Source organism: Mustela putorius, unplaced genomic scaffold, assembly GCF_011764305.1.
Source record: "Mustela putorius furo isolate JIRA1106 unplaced genomic scaffold, ASM1176430v1.1 tig00000228_pilon_pilon_pilon, whole genome shotgun sequence".
NCBI classification, from domain to species: Eukaryota; Metazoa; Chordata; class Mammalia; order Carnivora; family Mustelidae; genus Mustela; species Mustela putorius.
This window is the reverse complement of record NW_025421322.1, coordinates 37,148,794-37,165,430: the sequence shown is the minus strand read 5'-3', so window position 1 is coordinate 37,165,430 and position 16,637 is coordinate 37,148,794. Positions and strand designations below refer to the sequence as shown.

Below are 16,637 nucleotides of genomic sequence, written 5' to 3'. Positions count from 1 at the left end.
TGCACAGCCCTTCTGACGCACAGGCTTTACGGTTACTCTGCTCTCCCCAGAGAGCTCCACCCCTCATCCCAATCTCCCCTTGGGGTTCCTCTCTGCCACCCCTTCTCTTTGTCCCTGAATCCTCATGCTGTGTGCAAGAGGGAGCACCTGTCCAGCTTGCCAGTATGGTCACAGAGGACACGAAGTCTACATACATCATCCAACATTATAGAGCCGGCACCTGGAGAACCAGAATTCTAAGCCAGGTCCTGTGGATCTAGACCTGAGGCTGTTTTCACCATGGTCCACTGTCTCCACTCCTCTCCCATGATGGCCCTTTGGCTCTGGAAAGAAAGAGGCTTGAGCCATCCAGGTCTGCCCCTGATGGAGCCTCCTACCTGCCCACCTTCTCCCTGTCGCTTGTGGAGCAGGGTGATATTATTCAGGGCAGCCCCCAAGTGGTGCCCCTTTTCCTGCCTGTGGCCCATCTCTTCTTTAGCAAAAGCTGGACATCCCACTCTGGCCATTAAGAGTGCCGCGTTCAGTCCCGTCTGTCATGTCCCTCCAGCAAAGCCTCCTCCTCAGCTTCTCCATCAAGACCGGGAAGGGGAAGGGCTCAGCGTCTGAGAAAAGTCTCTCCCCTCAACATTCCTTCCGTCATTATTCACTGATGATCTGCGCTTGCAGGGCTCGGGGCTGGAGGGGGGTGGAAGTCCGGCTTGAGCCCTACTAAGAAGGGTATGGGCCAGGTCTGCAGAGGACAAGGGCGCTGCCACGCAAGTCCCCGAGCCTGGGGTCCACTTTCCTGCGGAAGCGATTCTTGGTCTTAGATTTGGAGGTTGAGTGAGAATCATCAGAATCCAAGGGCGGTCCTAGGGGAGAGGACCCCCCGCAGAGGGAGTGGCCTTTGCTAAGGGGTAGGTGCAGACAGAGGGTGGGGGTGGGGCAGTGGGGCTGACCTGTGGGCGGGGCAGGGCTGGGCCTGTCTGCTCCACGCTGTGCTTCTCCAACAGGGAGAACAGGGGCCCAAAGGAGAGAAGGGTGATCCTGGCGTGCCCGGGCAACCGGTGAGTGTCCTGCGGCCCGCACCCCGTGCCCCTCAGCCTGTGCACTGTCACAGGGCGTCCAAGGGCCGCGTGGGGGCAGGTCTGAACTGTATGGTCTACCTGCAGGCTCCCCGCTAGCTGAATGTAGTCCGTCCCTCCTCCCTCAGGGCTCCGAGGATGTCCTCACTGTGGATCCCAAATCAAACCTGCTGCACGTGTCCTTGCCCCACCCCCTCTACTAAGAGCAGGGAGGTGACCTAGTTCCTTGATGGTTGTTGCATTGCAGGGACCCCAGGGCCGTCCTGGAGAACTGGGGCCTCGGGGACCCACTGGAGCGCCGGTAAGAAACCCTTTCTCCCCCTGTGGGCTCTGAGGTGTGGGATCCCCACCAGCCACCCCCCCCACCCCCCATGGCCTGCTCCCCACTCCACTGGTCCGCGTGCCTGGCGTTTGGGGGCTGCCCACCAGGGGGCGCTGCCGCAGGGGCCATGCGCCCAGTGCCCCAGGGCTGAAGGCACTCACAAGGCCCCCCAAAACGCAGCCCTGGGGATGGGTGCTGCCTCTGGACCCCTGGATGGGGAAGCGATGTTAGGGCATGGGGTGGTTCAGATGCAGGAAACCCCTCCCTCCCAGCTCTGATCTGCAGCTCTGGTGTAAGGGACCACGTGGTTTAGCATTTTGAATTTTGTTGTCATTTTCCACTGCTTGGGCTTCTTAGAAACAGCCTCCCTCAGGCACGTTCTCTGGAGAGGTCCCTTTGGAGTGACCTGAGGAGGCTCCGACCCCAGGGAGCCCCCGGCTGTCTCTGTGCGCCTGGGCCATCCTGTCCTGTGAGCTCTGGTTATATCATGAAGTGTCAGCGCTGATGTCTACCCCTGGATACGGGACAAGCCTAGCCCCACAGGCAAGGGGCTGTGGTTTCCCTGCGCTTCGGACTCTGCTCCTGTCCTACAGTTCGCATCTCCCGACTCTGACGAGCAGGCCGTCCCGAGATGGCCTGCTGGGGGACGAGGACAATTTCCCCAAGATGTCTCACCTCCCCTTTTGTGTCCCGGACAGGGCACCAAGGGACAAGAAGGCCCACGTGGGGCACCGGGAACAGCTGGAAACCCTGTGAGTCCTCACGCCCCCCGCCCCCCACCCCCCTTGCCCGAGGAGGGAAGCTGTGCTGGGCACGTGCCCCCGGGCTCGCAGCTCTGGGCTGATGGGAGGGAGGGGTGGAGCCGTTGGCCAGGGCTGGGCACCCCTGGAGCAGTGAGGACCAGCAGAGACGCCCCGGGCTCTGCAGCATTCTCAGCATTTCATGGCTTTGCCCGTGTGCCCAGCCCATAAACGGAGTCTCCTTCCACACGTGTAGGGGCCATGCCCACGGGGACACACAAACACACACTCATACCTACTCATATTCTAAAACCAGCATGCACACGTGCTGTGATGCCCATGTCCTGTCGAAACTCCCAGCACACAGGTGCCACTGGGGACACGGGCAGACACGTGCCTTCATGTGCACGCCTCTGAGCTCTCCGCTGCTGTGCCTTGCCTCCTGCGGGGCCAGAGTCTCTGTGGGGTGGACCCTGGACTCCTGGGGCTGATGAAATGGTGTCACGCGGGGCCACAGAGCTCAGACTCCCGTGTGGAATGAGGCCACCTCTACCCCCCTCTCTGAAGCCTGGTGGTGGTTAGAGGGACAAGCAGACACAGGTGACAGCCACGCTTCTGGGACCATGGGTTAGAGGTCCCCTGCTGTAGGGGGCTTGTACGCCCAGGCCATCCGTGCCTATGGGCTAATGGGAATGGGGCCAGCCAGGGGCGGTGGCCAACCTGGATATCACAGGGTGGGGACAGAAGGCTCCTCCGGCTAGTAGAGCCTGGCTGGAGGGCAGCCTGCAGGGCAGTGAAGCCGAGGGCAGGCTCGGAGGCCTGCAGAAGCAAGAGCAGCCTCCAGTCCTTGCAGAGCTGCCCGCTTCCCGCCTGCATGGTGTTGACCCGCACGCCTCCTCCTGGGGAATCTTTGTTAACCCTCAGTGTTAGTTCAAGTCCACTTCCTCCGGGAAGCATTCCCGCATTCCCTCATTCACCTGTCAAAGTCAGCACACGCAGGCGTGCACACACTCGCACATAAGTGCACGCGCACACACCACCTCTGCCCCCTCCATGCCTTCATCTTAAGGAACCTCTGAGAGCCCTTCTGCCCTCTGGCCTCCCACGGCTGTGCCAGAGTCCCACTCACGGGAGGTTTGGTGTCTCGGCACCGCCGCACACACACGGGAGGGGCTCCCCTTGCGGCGGAGGGAACATCGGGTCCGAAGCAGCAAGTTACGGTGAACTGGGGAGAAGGCAGGCTGGGAGGGACGCCCGGGGACTGTTCGTCATCGATACCTCGGGACTTTCTAAACTTCTGCTTCTGAATAGGGCAGTCCTGGACCTGTGGGCCCACCTGGTGCCAGCGGCCCCCCCGGAAGTGCGGTGAGTCATGGGGGCTGGGGCACCAGCACAGCTTGGGTGTGGGGGGGCAGGCACAGGCATCCCTGCCCCCACTTACAGATGGAGAAATGGGCGTCCCAGACAAGGTCACCAGAAAGTTCACCAGCCCCAGGCTCGAGGTCGCTCCTCAGACCTCCGAGGGAGAACAAAACCTGTGAGAACTGCAGGAAACCGCAGGAAGCCTGTCGACCTCATTGAGGTTGCGGTCAGCCTCCGTGCCTGCCTTTGGAAGAGACAGACAAAGCTCGAGGATTCGCAGGGGTCCTGACCCTTAGGGTCCCTCAGTGCTGATCAGGGCCCGGCCACAGGTTCATGCGAGACCCATGCAGGATACTCCCTGGGGCCTCAGCCTTTCACCCTCAAATGGGAGAGAGCGGCCACACCTGAGGGCTGCTGATGGCCATGGACATCGCTGTGCCCCATCCCCTCCCCAAGGAGTCTTTACTCACGGGGCCCCAGGCATCCGATGGCGGGCTAGCCCTGAGACCCACGGTCGGCACGGATCTCAGCTTTAACATTCTGCCGTAAAACGCCCGGTGCCACTCAGTCCCGGGGCAGCAGACAGTGCGTCCTCCTGAAGTGGACCGAGGTCAGCCCTGCGGGTTCATCAGCCCACAAGGATCATACAGCCGACTAGAGGACACACATGGGCCATTTCCACATGGCTACACCTGTTTGTTTGTTTGTTTGTTTGTTTTAGATTTTATTTATTTATTTGAGAGAGAGACAGAGAGAGAGCATGAGAGGGGAGAGGGTCAGAGGGAGAAGTGGACTCCCCGTGGAGTCCTGATGCGGGAGCCTGATGCGGGATTCGGTCCCGTGACTACAGGAAAACGACCCGAGCCAAAGGCAGTTGCCTAACCAACTGAGCCACCCAGGTGCCCCCGCATCTGTAGTAGGCATTCTGCGACGGTTAAATTCACGGACGTCCCTGGACCCTGGGAGATGGTTCTTCTCACCGCTTCTGTTCTACCCAAGAGGACACGCAGACACAGGGAGACTGAGTCATGTCCTTGGTGGTCGCCAGAGGTGGTGCTGGAACATGGCCTTTGTCACGTTCCTCTCCCTGCTTTGGTGCCTGCCAACCTGCTTTCCCTGGCCGGAGGGTCTTCTCTGGCTTTCAGAGACCGTATTGTCCGGCCATAGGACACAGAGTGATGGGCCTCAGCCTGAGCTGCTGGCTGTGTGAACCCCTGGGTCCTTCCCTGGGGGCCTGGAGGGCACATTCTGCACTAGCTCAGAGACGGGCTCCGACTGCACCCAAGTGTACGGCTGCACCCATGTGTACGGCTGCACCCATGAGTACAGTCTGCCGCCCTCCCCTATCTCCCTGCTTTGTTTCCCTCCTGGGGTGTCCCTGGACCACTTGCACTTAAGCCTGGGCTCCAAGTCAAGCCGCAGGCAACGTCAAGGTCACCCTCATCCTCCCTCATGTCCAGCGGAGGCCAGTGCCTACCTTCTGAGAGCCAGAGCCCCGGGGAGGGCAGACCTCTAGGCAGCACAGGCTTGGTGCAGCGGCGAGTGAGCAGATGGGGAGGGGCTCCATGGGGAGGGGGGGAGGAGAGGGCTAAATCCTGGGGAATTAAATCAGCGATGGGGAGCCCATAGGAACCGACGTGTAGCCTCGGCTATGAGGGTGTATGCTCACCCTTGTCTGGGGGCCATGGGCTGTCTTGAACTTTACCATGAGCATAACCTGTTTTTCAGGGCTCCCCCGGCATCAGAGGGCCCCCTGGGAAAGACGGGGAGCGCGGAGAGAAGGTAAGACGTGGCTATTGTCAGGATGTGACACCTATTCTCAGCTTCTTGAAAAACCCTGGAGGCAGAAGCCAAGCCACTTAGGTCTGGTTCGAGCACTGGGGCCTGAGGGAGCTTTCTATGTAGAGGAGAGAGAAGGCCGTGCAGCTACCTCTCACAGGCTCCCAGCAGGCCCGAGTCAGACAGATCCCTAGGGAACAGATGGGGGCTCCAGAAGGCTCTGGGGGAGGGCGTGACTTGCCCCACCTTTCATAGGGCCTGACCCCAAACCCCACTTACTCTCGATGCGGTACACAAGCATATCTGTCCCACACCTCTGTGTGCACCCTGAAGCCTTCCCAAGTTTGAGAAAGAGTTTCATTTATTAGAAGGAAGAGAGTCATGGTGTCCCCAGAGACACCAACACCCCAGAGTCAAAAGAGGAAGGTCCCCAGCCTTTCGAAAGCATGTTTCAGCTGCATTTTACAAAGTACCTCTGGGGTTTATTGCTGAGGGCCTGCTACGGGCCTCCAGTGGGTAGAACCCGGGATTCTGCCAACAATCCCACACTCGCAGGACAGTGGCCCCCCCCACCACAATCCCCGCAAACATCAGTGTGCCGGGGTAGAGATGTCTGCCGTCTGTGCTCTGGGACTTTCTCATCTGTAACACGAGGACATGATGACACGTCGGTGACAAGTTGTGCAGAACTGACCCATCAGAGGGCTCAGCACAGGGCCGGGGAGGAGATCCGCTGCCCCGTGCCCCCGTCACTCCCCGTGAGCAGGGTCCCGTCCCTGGACGTCCTCTGCTTGGCCGATGGTCCACAGCCGCCCCTTTAAGTGCCAGCGCCTCAGCGTCCTGAAAGGGATCCTTTCAAGTCCACTTTAGCCAGAACCTTTCCGAGGAGAGATCATTTTGTCCTTTCTATTTTGGCAGAATTTAACAAGAATAGATGGTGCATTTGCATTTCGGCAGGGAGGCTGGGTTTTAAAATACACGTCTCAGACGAAAACGGTGAGGCACGGAGGGAAACGACCAGCCAGCCTCTAGGACATATCTTGAGGGGTTTTTGGAGTGCTGGTCGACGACAAGCCCAATAATAACCCTTATGTGGTGCAGGTGCTAATTTTTGTTTTGAAAGAAGATAATGCCATCGTAGATTACAGTAATAAGAGCAGAGCAGCCAGATGAAGCCAGGGGCAAAAATAACCCCGGCCCATCTGCTCTGCCTGGATTAAACCGCGTCTGACGATTGCGCTCTATTCTGGACACACAGTAAGTAGGGCACTGACGACCTTAGAAGGGGGTGACCGAGATGCTGGAGGTCCCGCGGAGAGCCAAGAGGCAATCAGGGAGCTGTTGGCTCATCCACCGCTAGAGGGAGCCAGACACCTCTCCTTCGCTCGCAGGCGCCAGGGCAGAGCTCAGACGCAGGGCTGCGTGGGGAGGGGAACCCAGGGTGCTCTGCAAACTGGTCAGAAGCCCAGCTGCCAGGACACATTCATTCTGTCCCTCCCAGTGTCGGGTGGCTGGTCTGAGGCTCTGGGAAGCCTATCCTGCCCTAGGCCTCCAGAGAGGGGCCCTTGCTGGGCAACCCTTCCCCTTACCGCACCTTCTTTCCAGCAAGGAATGTCTGTGGTCATTCATGTCTCAGCTCAGCCCCAGGGAGACTTGCCCGGAAGGAGGAACCCCTGTGGCTCATGTTCCTCCCAAGCCCCAAAGCCAGAGCTACCACAGGGAGCTCTAGACTTTGTGGTCCAAATGGTGAGCATTTGCTGAGACCAGGATCCAAGCCCAGCTTCCTCCCTCCCCAGGTCCTAGAAGCTCTTTCCCTACTTCTTTCCCTACTTCAGAGCCCTGAGCTGTGCTCCTGATGCTGGAGGCCCACACTGGGAAGAGGGGTTAGATTCTGTCCACGGAACTCCATGGCAGAGTATCACATGTCTGGACGGTTTCAGAAAGGGCACTCTTGGCCGAATGTAAAGAAACAGGGTGTAACAGGGCTGCCCGAAAAAGGAATGAGGCCTAGCAAGGTGGTGAGCTCCTTGCTCTTGGAGGAATTCAAGCAGAAATGGGAGGACCTCCCACAAGGCATGCACCCGATGCTTTCCTGCCCTGGGTAGACGACTGGACTATAAAGCACTGATGTCCTGTCCATTCCCAAGTTCTGCCTTGTATCAGCTTGCCAAGTCTGCTGTGACAAATATCACTGGTGGTGTGGCTTAAACCAGAAATGCATTGCCTGGCCATTTTCACCACATCGGGAAGCCCTCAACCCAAGTGTCAGTTGGGCTGCTTCCTCTTGAGGCCATGAGGGAAGCAGCCCTTCCAGAACCCTCTCTCGGTTTATTGATGGCTGCCCCGCCCCATGTCTTCACACTGTCTTCCCTCGGTGCTTGCCTGTGTCCAAAATCTCCCCTTCTTACAAGGACGCTGGTCCTACTGGATCAACGGCCACCCTCCTCCACATGACCTTAGCCTAACAACGAGTTTCACCCGCAAAGATCCTGTTTCTCAACGGAGGTGTGGGGGATTAGGACTTCAGCACCCACATTCGGGGGACCCGGTCCAACTTATCATATATGTCACGTAGCGTAGACTATTGCCAGAAGCCTACCATCCCCCTAGAGGCCGGGTAGCCATTAAGAAGCTTGCCTTCTGCGTGTCACCTGGTCCTGGAAACTGTCCTTTTTTCTTTCCAGGGCGCAGCAGGTGAGGAAGGGCGTTCAGGACCAGCTGGTCCCAGGGGGGATCCGGGCGCTCCTGGCCTTCCTGGGACACCTGGACAGGGAAAGGATGGAGAGCCGGTAAGTGTCCGGTCCAGAAGCTTCTGTGTCCATTTGACCAGGCTAGAAGTAGAAAAGGAAAGGAAAGGGGTTGGGGGATAGGGAGAGAGAGACTGACTGGTCTCGTAAGTATTAAGTGAGAGAAATAGCATAAATCCATAGAATGTGGCACTCAGTGAGGGTTTAATGCATTAACTATGGTTATCGGGCACTCAGCACCATTCCTTTACTCTCACAACTGCCCTGAGAAGTGAGTACTTCTTTTTTCAGTCTCTTCAGGTGACTATAGCAAAATACCATAAATTAGTGTCTCTGAACAACAAGAACTTAGTTCTCACAGTCATGGAGTCTGGAAGTCCAAGTTCAGGATGTCTACGTGGTCAGGTTCAGGGGAAGGCCTCGTTTTCGGTTCCAGAGTGCCCACTTCCCAGTGTCCTCACCTGATGGACGGGTGAGGGGTCTCCCTTACAAGGACAGGAATCCCATTCACAAAAGCCTCACCTCCTAATACCTTCACTTGGGCCTTAGGATTTAACATACAAATTTGGGAGTGAAACAAGAATTCAGACCAAGGTGGTATTATCAACCCCATATTATTGGTGAGGAATATGAGGTTCACTTGCCAAAATCATAGTACTTGGCTGTGAACTCACGAGGGACTGGACCCTCCCTTTCTTCACTCTGGGTTTCAGCCAATATATCCAAATGCAGAATTGTGATTTTTAAAAAATCTGGCCACATGTTTGCATCAAGCAAAAGTTGGAGACTCTTCTCATTGGTTCCGTCAGGTTTTGATATCATGGGAAATGGGAAAGAGACCAGACTTTGGAATCCATGAGCTCACCTTTGAAGACTGGCCCTCCCGTACTTGCGGGAACCTGTAGAAGAAGACCTTAAGTGGGAAAGCAAGCTGAGAGGGGCCGGGATTTGCTCAGGGTCACACAGAGGCTGTAGGCAGCTGAGGCAGAGTTCACACACAGGTGACTTATAGCTCAAAAACTGGGCTTTCCTTCATAAACAATAGCCCCTGAGGAGACCCTCGTCTCCCTCGGGCACACAGCGTAGGGCGCACACAGCTTGGCTGGTGGTGGATGGGTAAATGCTCGTTCGTGGTCTCATGGTTGTCTTTGCATCCATCATCTCCCCAGGGGCTGCGTGGACCACCTGGATTACCTGGGCCACTAGGAATCAAGGTGAGTGTGTATCCAGGCAAGTCGTGATGTCTTGTCATGGGTTGCCCGGCAAAGGGACTGGCCCAGTTTCATCATGAAGTACGTCTCCCACCTCAGTCCACTTCCCCGATCTGTAGTTTATCACATCTCACTTCGCCAAAGACGCTAGGGCTCCTGATACTGGTGATACTGAAGTCCTTGCCATACAGTTGGTGCCTAATAAATGCTTGCTGGCAAATGAAGTTGCAGAAGATACTGGTCTTCAACTGGCAGAGCAATAGATCTAAGCAGTTTTGTGTTTTTAATCTAATCGTAGTAACAGATGATCCCCAAATTTTAGACGCTTCACACACTAAACCTTTCCATGTCATTCCCAGTAAGCCTACTGGGAGGCGTGATGGGTAGGGAGCTTAGGCTCACACAGCCATTCAGAGACCCACGAGCCTTGGCCCGGTGACTCTCCCGCCATGTAGGACGCGAGTCTGCTACGAGTCCTTGTCGTACAATGGAAAATGAGGGAAAGACAGTGGACAGACTCTGTGGGCCAGACCTGGAAGTGGTAATTCATTTCCCCCAACCTCATGACACTGAACGCAGGGGAAGTTGGGTTTGTGGGCTAGCTGTGTGCCCAGGGTGAAAGCGGGAAGCTTTGGTAAATATCCTCCAGCTCGTCCTCAATTCACTTAAAACCATTACTCAGAAAAGCTGACTTGGCCCAGGAGGGACTGTGCTTTTTTTTTAATTTTTATTTTTTAGATTAAAAATAAATTACTCATTTGAGAGAGAGAATGCATGAAAAGTGGGGAGGGTCAGAGGGAGAGGGAGAAGCAGACTCCCTGCTAAGCGGGGAGCTTGACATGGGGCTGGATCCCAGGACCCCGGGATCATGACCTGAGCCAAAGGCAGACACTTAACTGACTGAGCCACCCAGGAGCCCCCAGGAGGGACTGTTTTTAGAAGAGCTTTCCTGAGTGACTAGGGACACTTCCGTGAAGTTTTCTTTATACTGAGTGGTTCTCTCATTGACTCATTTATGCTCTGGTCACCTGCGAGAGCATTTATGATTGTGTCTGCGGCCCGTCCACTAGGCTGCCGTGTGTCAGCTCTTGCAGTGGGCCTTGGGCCAACAGTGATGTATGGGACATGTTCCCAGCCCTCCCACAGCTCAGGGATCGGAGGGAAAGGCAGATAAACGAGTAGGCAGAAGCAGGCAGGTGCTAGGGTAGAGGGAAGCTTGAGGCACAAGAAAGCTTGGAGAACCCTCCCCAGCCCAGCCTGGTTTGACGGTGGAAGGCTTCTTGGAGGAGGTGATGTTTGTCCTGATTTTACAGTGTATGCAGCAATTAGAAGGGGAAGGAGTGAGGAAGGAGCTTCCCAGAGGGGTCCTACCCGGGGAGGAGACATTGAGGCAGGAAGTGGACTGTGCTCTGAGATGAGCATGTACTGTGGACGCACCCACATCCCACGAACTGTGATTTGATCAACTCCGATGCTTGAACGTAAGCATGTGTCAGTCCATCAATGATCTACATTGGAATGCTTCTGTATTTTTTTGCTTTAATTTAATATGCATATTCAAAATCGCATTCAAATGTTGTATCATTATATTACTTTTGCCTACTTGCGTGTATTTATGAAAACACATTTTAAAAATTCGTCTTGTCTGTCTTCAGTGCCCTTGCCTGCCACCCCCCAGCCACTTGCCGAGTCAGCACTTTCCAGCGGCGCATTCCCACCCCCCCCTACTGCGCTAGTCAGGATACAGCACGTCTGGAAACCATAGATGCTGCTATTACAGGACGCTTTATCCCAAACCCTGTCCCCATCCACTTAATAGTAGGAGTTTTTACCGTTTTTATGCTAGAGCTGTATCTTTGGGATCCCAACAAGCCACAGAGGGTGTTGGTTTTTAAGATTGTATGTAAACGGCTTGTTGACAATAAGAGCCCGAATGAGAAGTTTGAGGCTTCAGGAGAGCTGGCTGTTTCTGCAGTAAACTTCTTGCTTCCAGTTTCCCCACCTATTCAGGCAGCTGGCCTCTGTAAGCCTCCTAAGCTTGTGCTGATTGAGGTCATGGTCACTCATGTGACTCCCTGGTAGTGATTTTGTTGTTCATGGTCATAATCAAAAGAAACAGGAATGTTTCAGAGAGATCTGAGTAAATATATGGCAACTTTCTATTTTCTGGGGGAGAAAAAACAAACCCTCAGAAACAACTTGTCTTGAATTTAGTGGCATATAAAATTGTCCCATATGCCTGGGACGGTGGAGAGGAGCAGTGGGCACGGTGGAGAGGAATGGGAGGCAGAATCAACACTCTAGAGGACCTTGTGGCTCTGTTGCCAGCCTGAGGCTGGCCTCTGAGGCCCCCTGTGATGCTGTGAGCCCCACGTGTCATCAGCAGTGCTCCTGTGCTCTCTCTTTCCTCCCCCACAGGGAGCCTCCAGCCTCTCAGAGAAAGGAAGACAGGGGCACTGGAAATGCCTTAAGATGCCCTTTCCCTGTGATAACTATTTATGAGTTCAGTAAATTCAACTCCCAGGCTGAGTTTGGGGTGAAAATCAGTGATATAATACAAATAAAAATAGTTGCTTAACTCATGGTGTCCCAGGTTCATGCTTAATAAATATTAGTGGTCCTTATGATGAAATCACCCTGTGGAGTCAGCTTTGCAGCATGGAGATGGGGATCTAGAGAGCCCTTATCCACCCCGGCAAGCATGTTAGAGGCAGGAGTGCAGTGAGCCTCGACCTGGGGCCCAACTGACCAACTAGTGTCAACTTCAGGTGACCCAGGGGAGGTTAGTCATGGTGTCCTTTGGCCAAATATTTCCTCTTCTTTAATATGGGAGGCCTGGAAACAGATAACCCATTCCAGCGTTGACACTGTATACTTTTGTAATTTAGAATGTGGTTTAGAAGTAAAGATGTCCATAGTTAATTGGGATTGGGAAGGTAAGTTTGAATTCAAGAGGTCTTTAGTTGAGGAGTGGGGGAAGGAGGGAGGGACGGAGAGAAACCAGAGAGCCTAGGAGTAGCCTCCTCCCCGCGGGTGCTGTCCACGGTGCTGAAGGGAAGCCGCTGGGATAGGAACCACATAAAGGTTTTCATTGGCAACCCCCACTTCCTAATTACTCACAACTGCAGGAAGATTCTTACAGACACCTTTCCTTTTCTTGCATGGCACCTGTTTCCAGCAAAATGAACAGTCTCTGCCTTCATACGGAATGGGGTTAGGATATTCAGCGACCTACAGAATAGATGACTTGAAGCAAGGGGTTTCACCTGTCTGAGACCCTCTGTCCTTTTCTGTTTAAATGAACAAAGCATATTTAACTCCTGAAGGGCTCATGTAGAAAGAAATGATAGTCTCCTTCCATGACCTACGCTTACTCATCTTTTGTCCCTGGATGCTGTTGGACTGGCCCAGAATGTCTTACAGCCAAAATATTTTCTAGACTTCGTATCACAGATCCTAGCTCACGGGCCCATTTATTTCTTTATCTTGAGTCTAATCAGAGCATTAAGGTCTTCTTCTCTTTTATTGAGGCTCTTTGCTGAAAGTCTCCACCCATTAAGCTGTGAAGTGTTGTTTCTCTGGGAAAATGTTAGCATCGCAATGGGCCATAAGCACAGGAAGGGAACCAGGCCTGTCCACCTTGCAGGAAAGAACTAGCAGAGACTCAGATTCCAGGCTGGGCTGAGTGTTCCCTCCTGGCTCTATCCCACCTCCTCTTCTGTAAAAAATTGATTTGCCCTCAAACACAGAATTTATTTAAACAAATAAAGCTTATTAAAAGTGTCTTGATAATGTACCCAATATAGGGTCTGACTTATTCTAGGTACTTGAAAAATACTTGTTGAATTAATGGGTAAATGAATGAATGGGTGGTTCCCAGTTTTAAGATTCTCCCATTGAAGTCAGATGGTCAGACAGACACAATGGGAGAACAAGGTGTTAAGATTAATGAAGATCTACACAAATATCTAGAGGAGAACAGGGAGCAATACAGGCAGAGGTGGGGTATTGGAAGTTGAATGATTGAGGTGGTCTTCTTTGATGGGTTGGTGTTTGGGATATTAGAACATGGACGGTTGACATGGTCTAGTTCGTGGTAGTTAGCATTTGCTGGTGTTCATGAGGCAGCCTTGGAAGGAAGAGGGGAGCCCAGCTAAAACAGAAAGTGGTAAGAAATCTGTATTAAATATTTTTTAAATGCCAAAGGGTATGGATTCATCTGGCTTTTATGTGTGTTTGGTTTGTTTTCTCTCTTGTAATTCCACTAATAAAGTGATAATAATATACTTGTAATACTCCATGTTAAATAGCGTCTTCCCTTTGAAATGAGTCTTCATAAGATCCCTGATGGTTTGGTAGAACGTTCTCTTTCATTCTCATTGATGAAAGTCTTCAGGAGCAGAGAGGTTGTGGGACTTGCCCAGGGTTACAGGTTCAGGTGGACATTGTCCTGAAAGGGCACCCTGACTGCCTTTCTGGAATCTTCCCACGTGTCCCTCTCACTAGTGTAGTGTGCATGTGACTGGCACCGTGAGGACCATGTTCGTCCTCTGTTCATTACACTTTTCTCTGTATTTGTCTTATTTCTAGACTTCCTGCCTTCCCCCCCCCAGCATACAAATTAGATTTCCTAGCAGCCCCAAGCATCTTGTATTTCGCAGAATGAGCCACAGCCCATTTTCCTAAAGAAACACAATGTACCAGCTGGGGTTTCAAAGAGAGTTTCAGGAGGGGCCTATGTACAGGGGCAGGGGTGAGGCAGAGGGCTGCCCCAGCTCCCAGGAAGCATGGCCACAGTGGTTCTGGAAGGATAACGGCCAGGAATGCTGTGGCTAGAGACAGATTTGGGGTCTAGTTGATCTCTTTTGTGAGTCCCAAGCCCCATCCTTCCCACTTCCCATGGACGTGATTTCTCTTCAGAACTCAGCATGGAGTGTTGGAAATGGGCATCTTTGGGGCCAGCAGCCCTTATCGCTGCTAGAAAGAAATAAACAACAAGCATTGGTGGAGCAAGTACGTGACTTAGGTACTCATCCAGGCCAGAGTCCTACTGCAGGAACACGAATCATCTTAGAAACATTACTCTTCTTAAAGGCCCAGATGTAAAGTTTTCTGATTGAAATGATGGTGAGCAGCTAAGCTGATGATTAATGAGATGTTTTTCATGCTTAGAAACCTAAACTTTAATAAGCAAACTGTTGCCTAGCAATGTCAATTTCCACCTGAGATCAGATTGCTGTGTGTGTCTCACTGGTTCTTCACAGCAACCTTCTGAAGCTCTTTTCATTTGTCACGGGCATTAACTCTTTGAAGGGATATTAAATAGCTCGAACAAGATCAGCCACCGATGCACGTGAGGCTTGGCTGAGTTCAGCTGCCCTCATACAGGTGCGCTGTCTCTCACACAGAGCTGATGTGGGTTCTGGTCCCTGTGTGTTGTGAGCCGGGTTTACTTTGGAATTAGAAAGGTAGCAGTTTGCAAACTGCAGGTCTAACATTGACTATAGTGTGTGGGCCAGTGTCCTCATCAAACTCTTTCACACTGATGCATCAGAAACGTGTAAGCATCCACACACAGCCGAGTCAATGACGGTTATCCATAGTCCACCTCAGATCCTAGTGAGTTAGGACAAGCCCTTGTTTTTGGCGGCTGAGGATTTTGAAATTGCGGATGAAAGGGTATGATCCAGTCTCAACTTCCTTTTACAGGAAATGGCAAACATTCCTCCCTTATGCTCTTCCTATCAAAGTCCAGAATGACAGGTGCAGGAGAAGGGCCACAGCCACAATGGCTAACTGACAGAGAGAGCCGGGCCAGGCTGTGTCAGGACGGCACTCAGAGCACGTATCCTTGTTTTATGAACACACCGTCTCTGACCTGGCTGCCATTGTGGCTACCTACCTTTGTAAAACTAAAGCTCGGGGAACTTGTCCCTTTCTTGAGTCCACTGTGAGCGGGTGTTGAAGACAGGACTGAGACCCACGCTCTCTCAACCCCTGTGCTCGAAGGGAATGGTTATGGCTGAGTCATTCTTGCCTCTCCCAACCCTGGAGAAGAGGCTGGGGAAAAAGAGGTACTTGGCAAATTATTGGTAAATTATTGGTGATTTGGGACCTGATCTGAAATACAGGTACGTAGTCAAATCTGGGACTAGGTCAGGATGGAGGCATGATGAGGTCTGGAGAAAGGTCAGCAAAATTTGGAACTATGGTCACATGGGAGGGGCCATCTCGTTATAACCACTTTGGGAGGCATTATCAAGGTTGGGGCCTGGTAAGCTTTGAAAGGTTCATGATGAGAATTGCTGGATATGCACATGCCGGTGGGCTGGGTGGGTGATGGGCTGCCTGGGGGTCGTGGGGGGACATGCGGAGTCCACATGGCAGGAGAGACGCTGATGGGTAGTGCAGGCAAGACGGTGGGAGGGGGCATAATTCCTTCTGTGTGCTGGCTCTGTCCTGCCCAGAACTGACCTCATCATCTTATTTTTCTTCTCTTTAGGGGGACCGAGGGGCACCCGGGATCCCTGGCTCTCCTGGCAACCGTGGCGACCCAGGCATCGGGGTGGCTGGCCCTCCTGTGAGTCTTTATTCTTCCAGAACTTCCTCCCCTCCCTAGAGCCACACTGCCACTCCCTGCTGGCTCCCTGGGCCTGCCACTGGTCCTCAAGTCAGTCGGGGGGTGTAGACCTGTCCACTGGCTTTGTTCTAGAACTTGGTGTACTTCGAATGGGAATAAGGCTTTTGAGGGGACCAAGACTTGTCTGATTGAAAGAAGAAAGCACAAAACTCATTAAAATTAAAAAGGGAAAACATGATTCACTGGGAAAACTTTTGCAAATCTGTGGTATAGCAGTGAAGCCGAACTGTCTGGGGAAGGGGTGTGATGTGGAGAGATAATGTGCTTCCGTGTCTTTAGGCCAAATGCAGTCCACGACCCCCTGCCTCCAGTTAGGATCAGGTGAGGACATAAATAGAATCAAGGAAGGTTTTAATATAGTCCCTAAAATGAAATTCGTGGTGTGGTCCTCCCGTTGGTAGTGTGATGAACGAGTCACGCCAGTCTGACCGAAGTGAGTCTGCCGACTTCTTAGAGGTGGTGATTCCGGGGATTATAAGAGATTGCAAGGACCAGGGGTGCCCGGGACCCCACCCAAGTTGAAGACAGATATTTTCAACCAGCCTCCACCTGAATATCTCTAGAAAAAGAAGACATACTCCTTTCAAAGCCAGTACATCTGGCTTTGAAATTTAGACACTTATTTCCATAGAGAAGAGACATTTATTGGAAATTTTTTCTCATTGAGAATCGGAATATGGTCTTCTGTGTCTTCTATCCCTTGCTTCTGATCCTTCCCTTTGTACCAAAAAAAGCACACCTCCTACTCTCTTTTACTGAGTTATAGTCTTCA

At 52.9% G+C, this 16,637-nt stretch overlaps 1 protein-coding gene across 2 annotated transcripts in view; it reads left to right on the top strand.

Annotated features, from left to right (window-relative positions):
* COL22A1 (collagen type XXII alpha 1 chain) overlaps window positions 1-16,637 on the top strand; it is a 236,379-nt gene that overhangs the window by 147,860 nt on the left and 71,882 nt on the right. For both annotated transcript variants that reach the window (XM_045078159.1, XM_004743602.3), the window contains 8 exons: window positions 993-1,046; window positions 1,312-1,365; window positions 2,085-2,138; window positions 3,438-3,491; window positions 5,217-5,270; window positions 7,952-8,056; window positions 9,184-9,228; window positions 15,728-15,805. In XM_045078159.1, coding sequence (XP_044934094.1) covers window positions 993-1,046; window positions 1,312-1,365; window positions 2,085-2,138; window positions 3,438-3,491; window positions 5,217-5,270; window positions 7,952-8,056; window positions 9,184-9,228; window positions 15,728-15,805 — 498 coding nt within the window. The remainder of the gene's footprint in view (window positions 1-992; window positions 1,047-1,311; window positions 1,366-2,084; window positions 2,139-3,437; window positions 3,492-5,216; window positions 5,271-7,951; window positions 8,057-9,183; window positions 9,229-15,727; window positions 15,806-16,637) is intronic.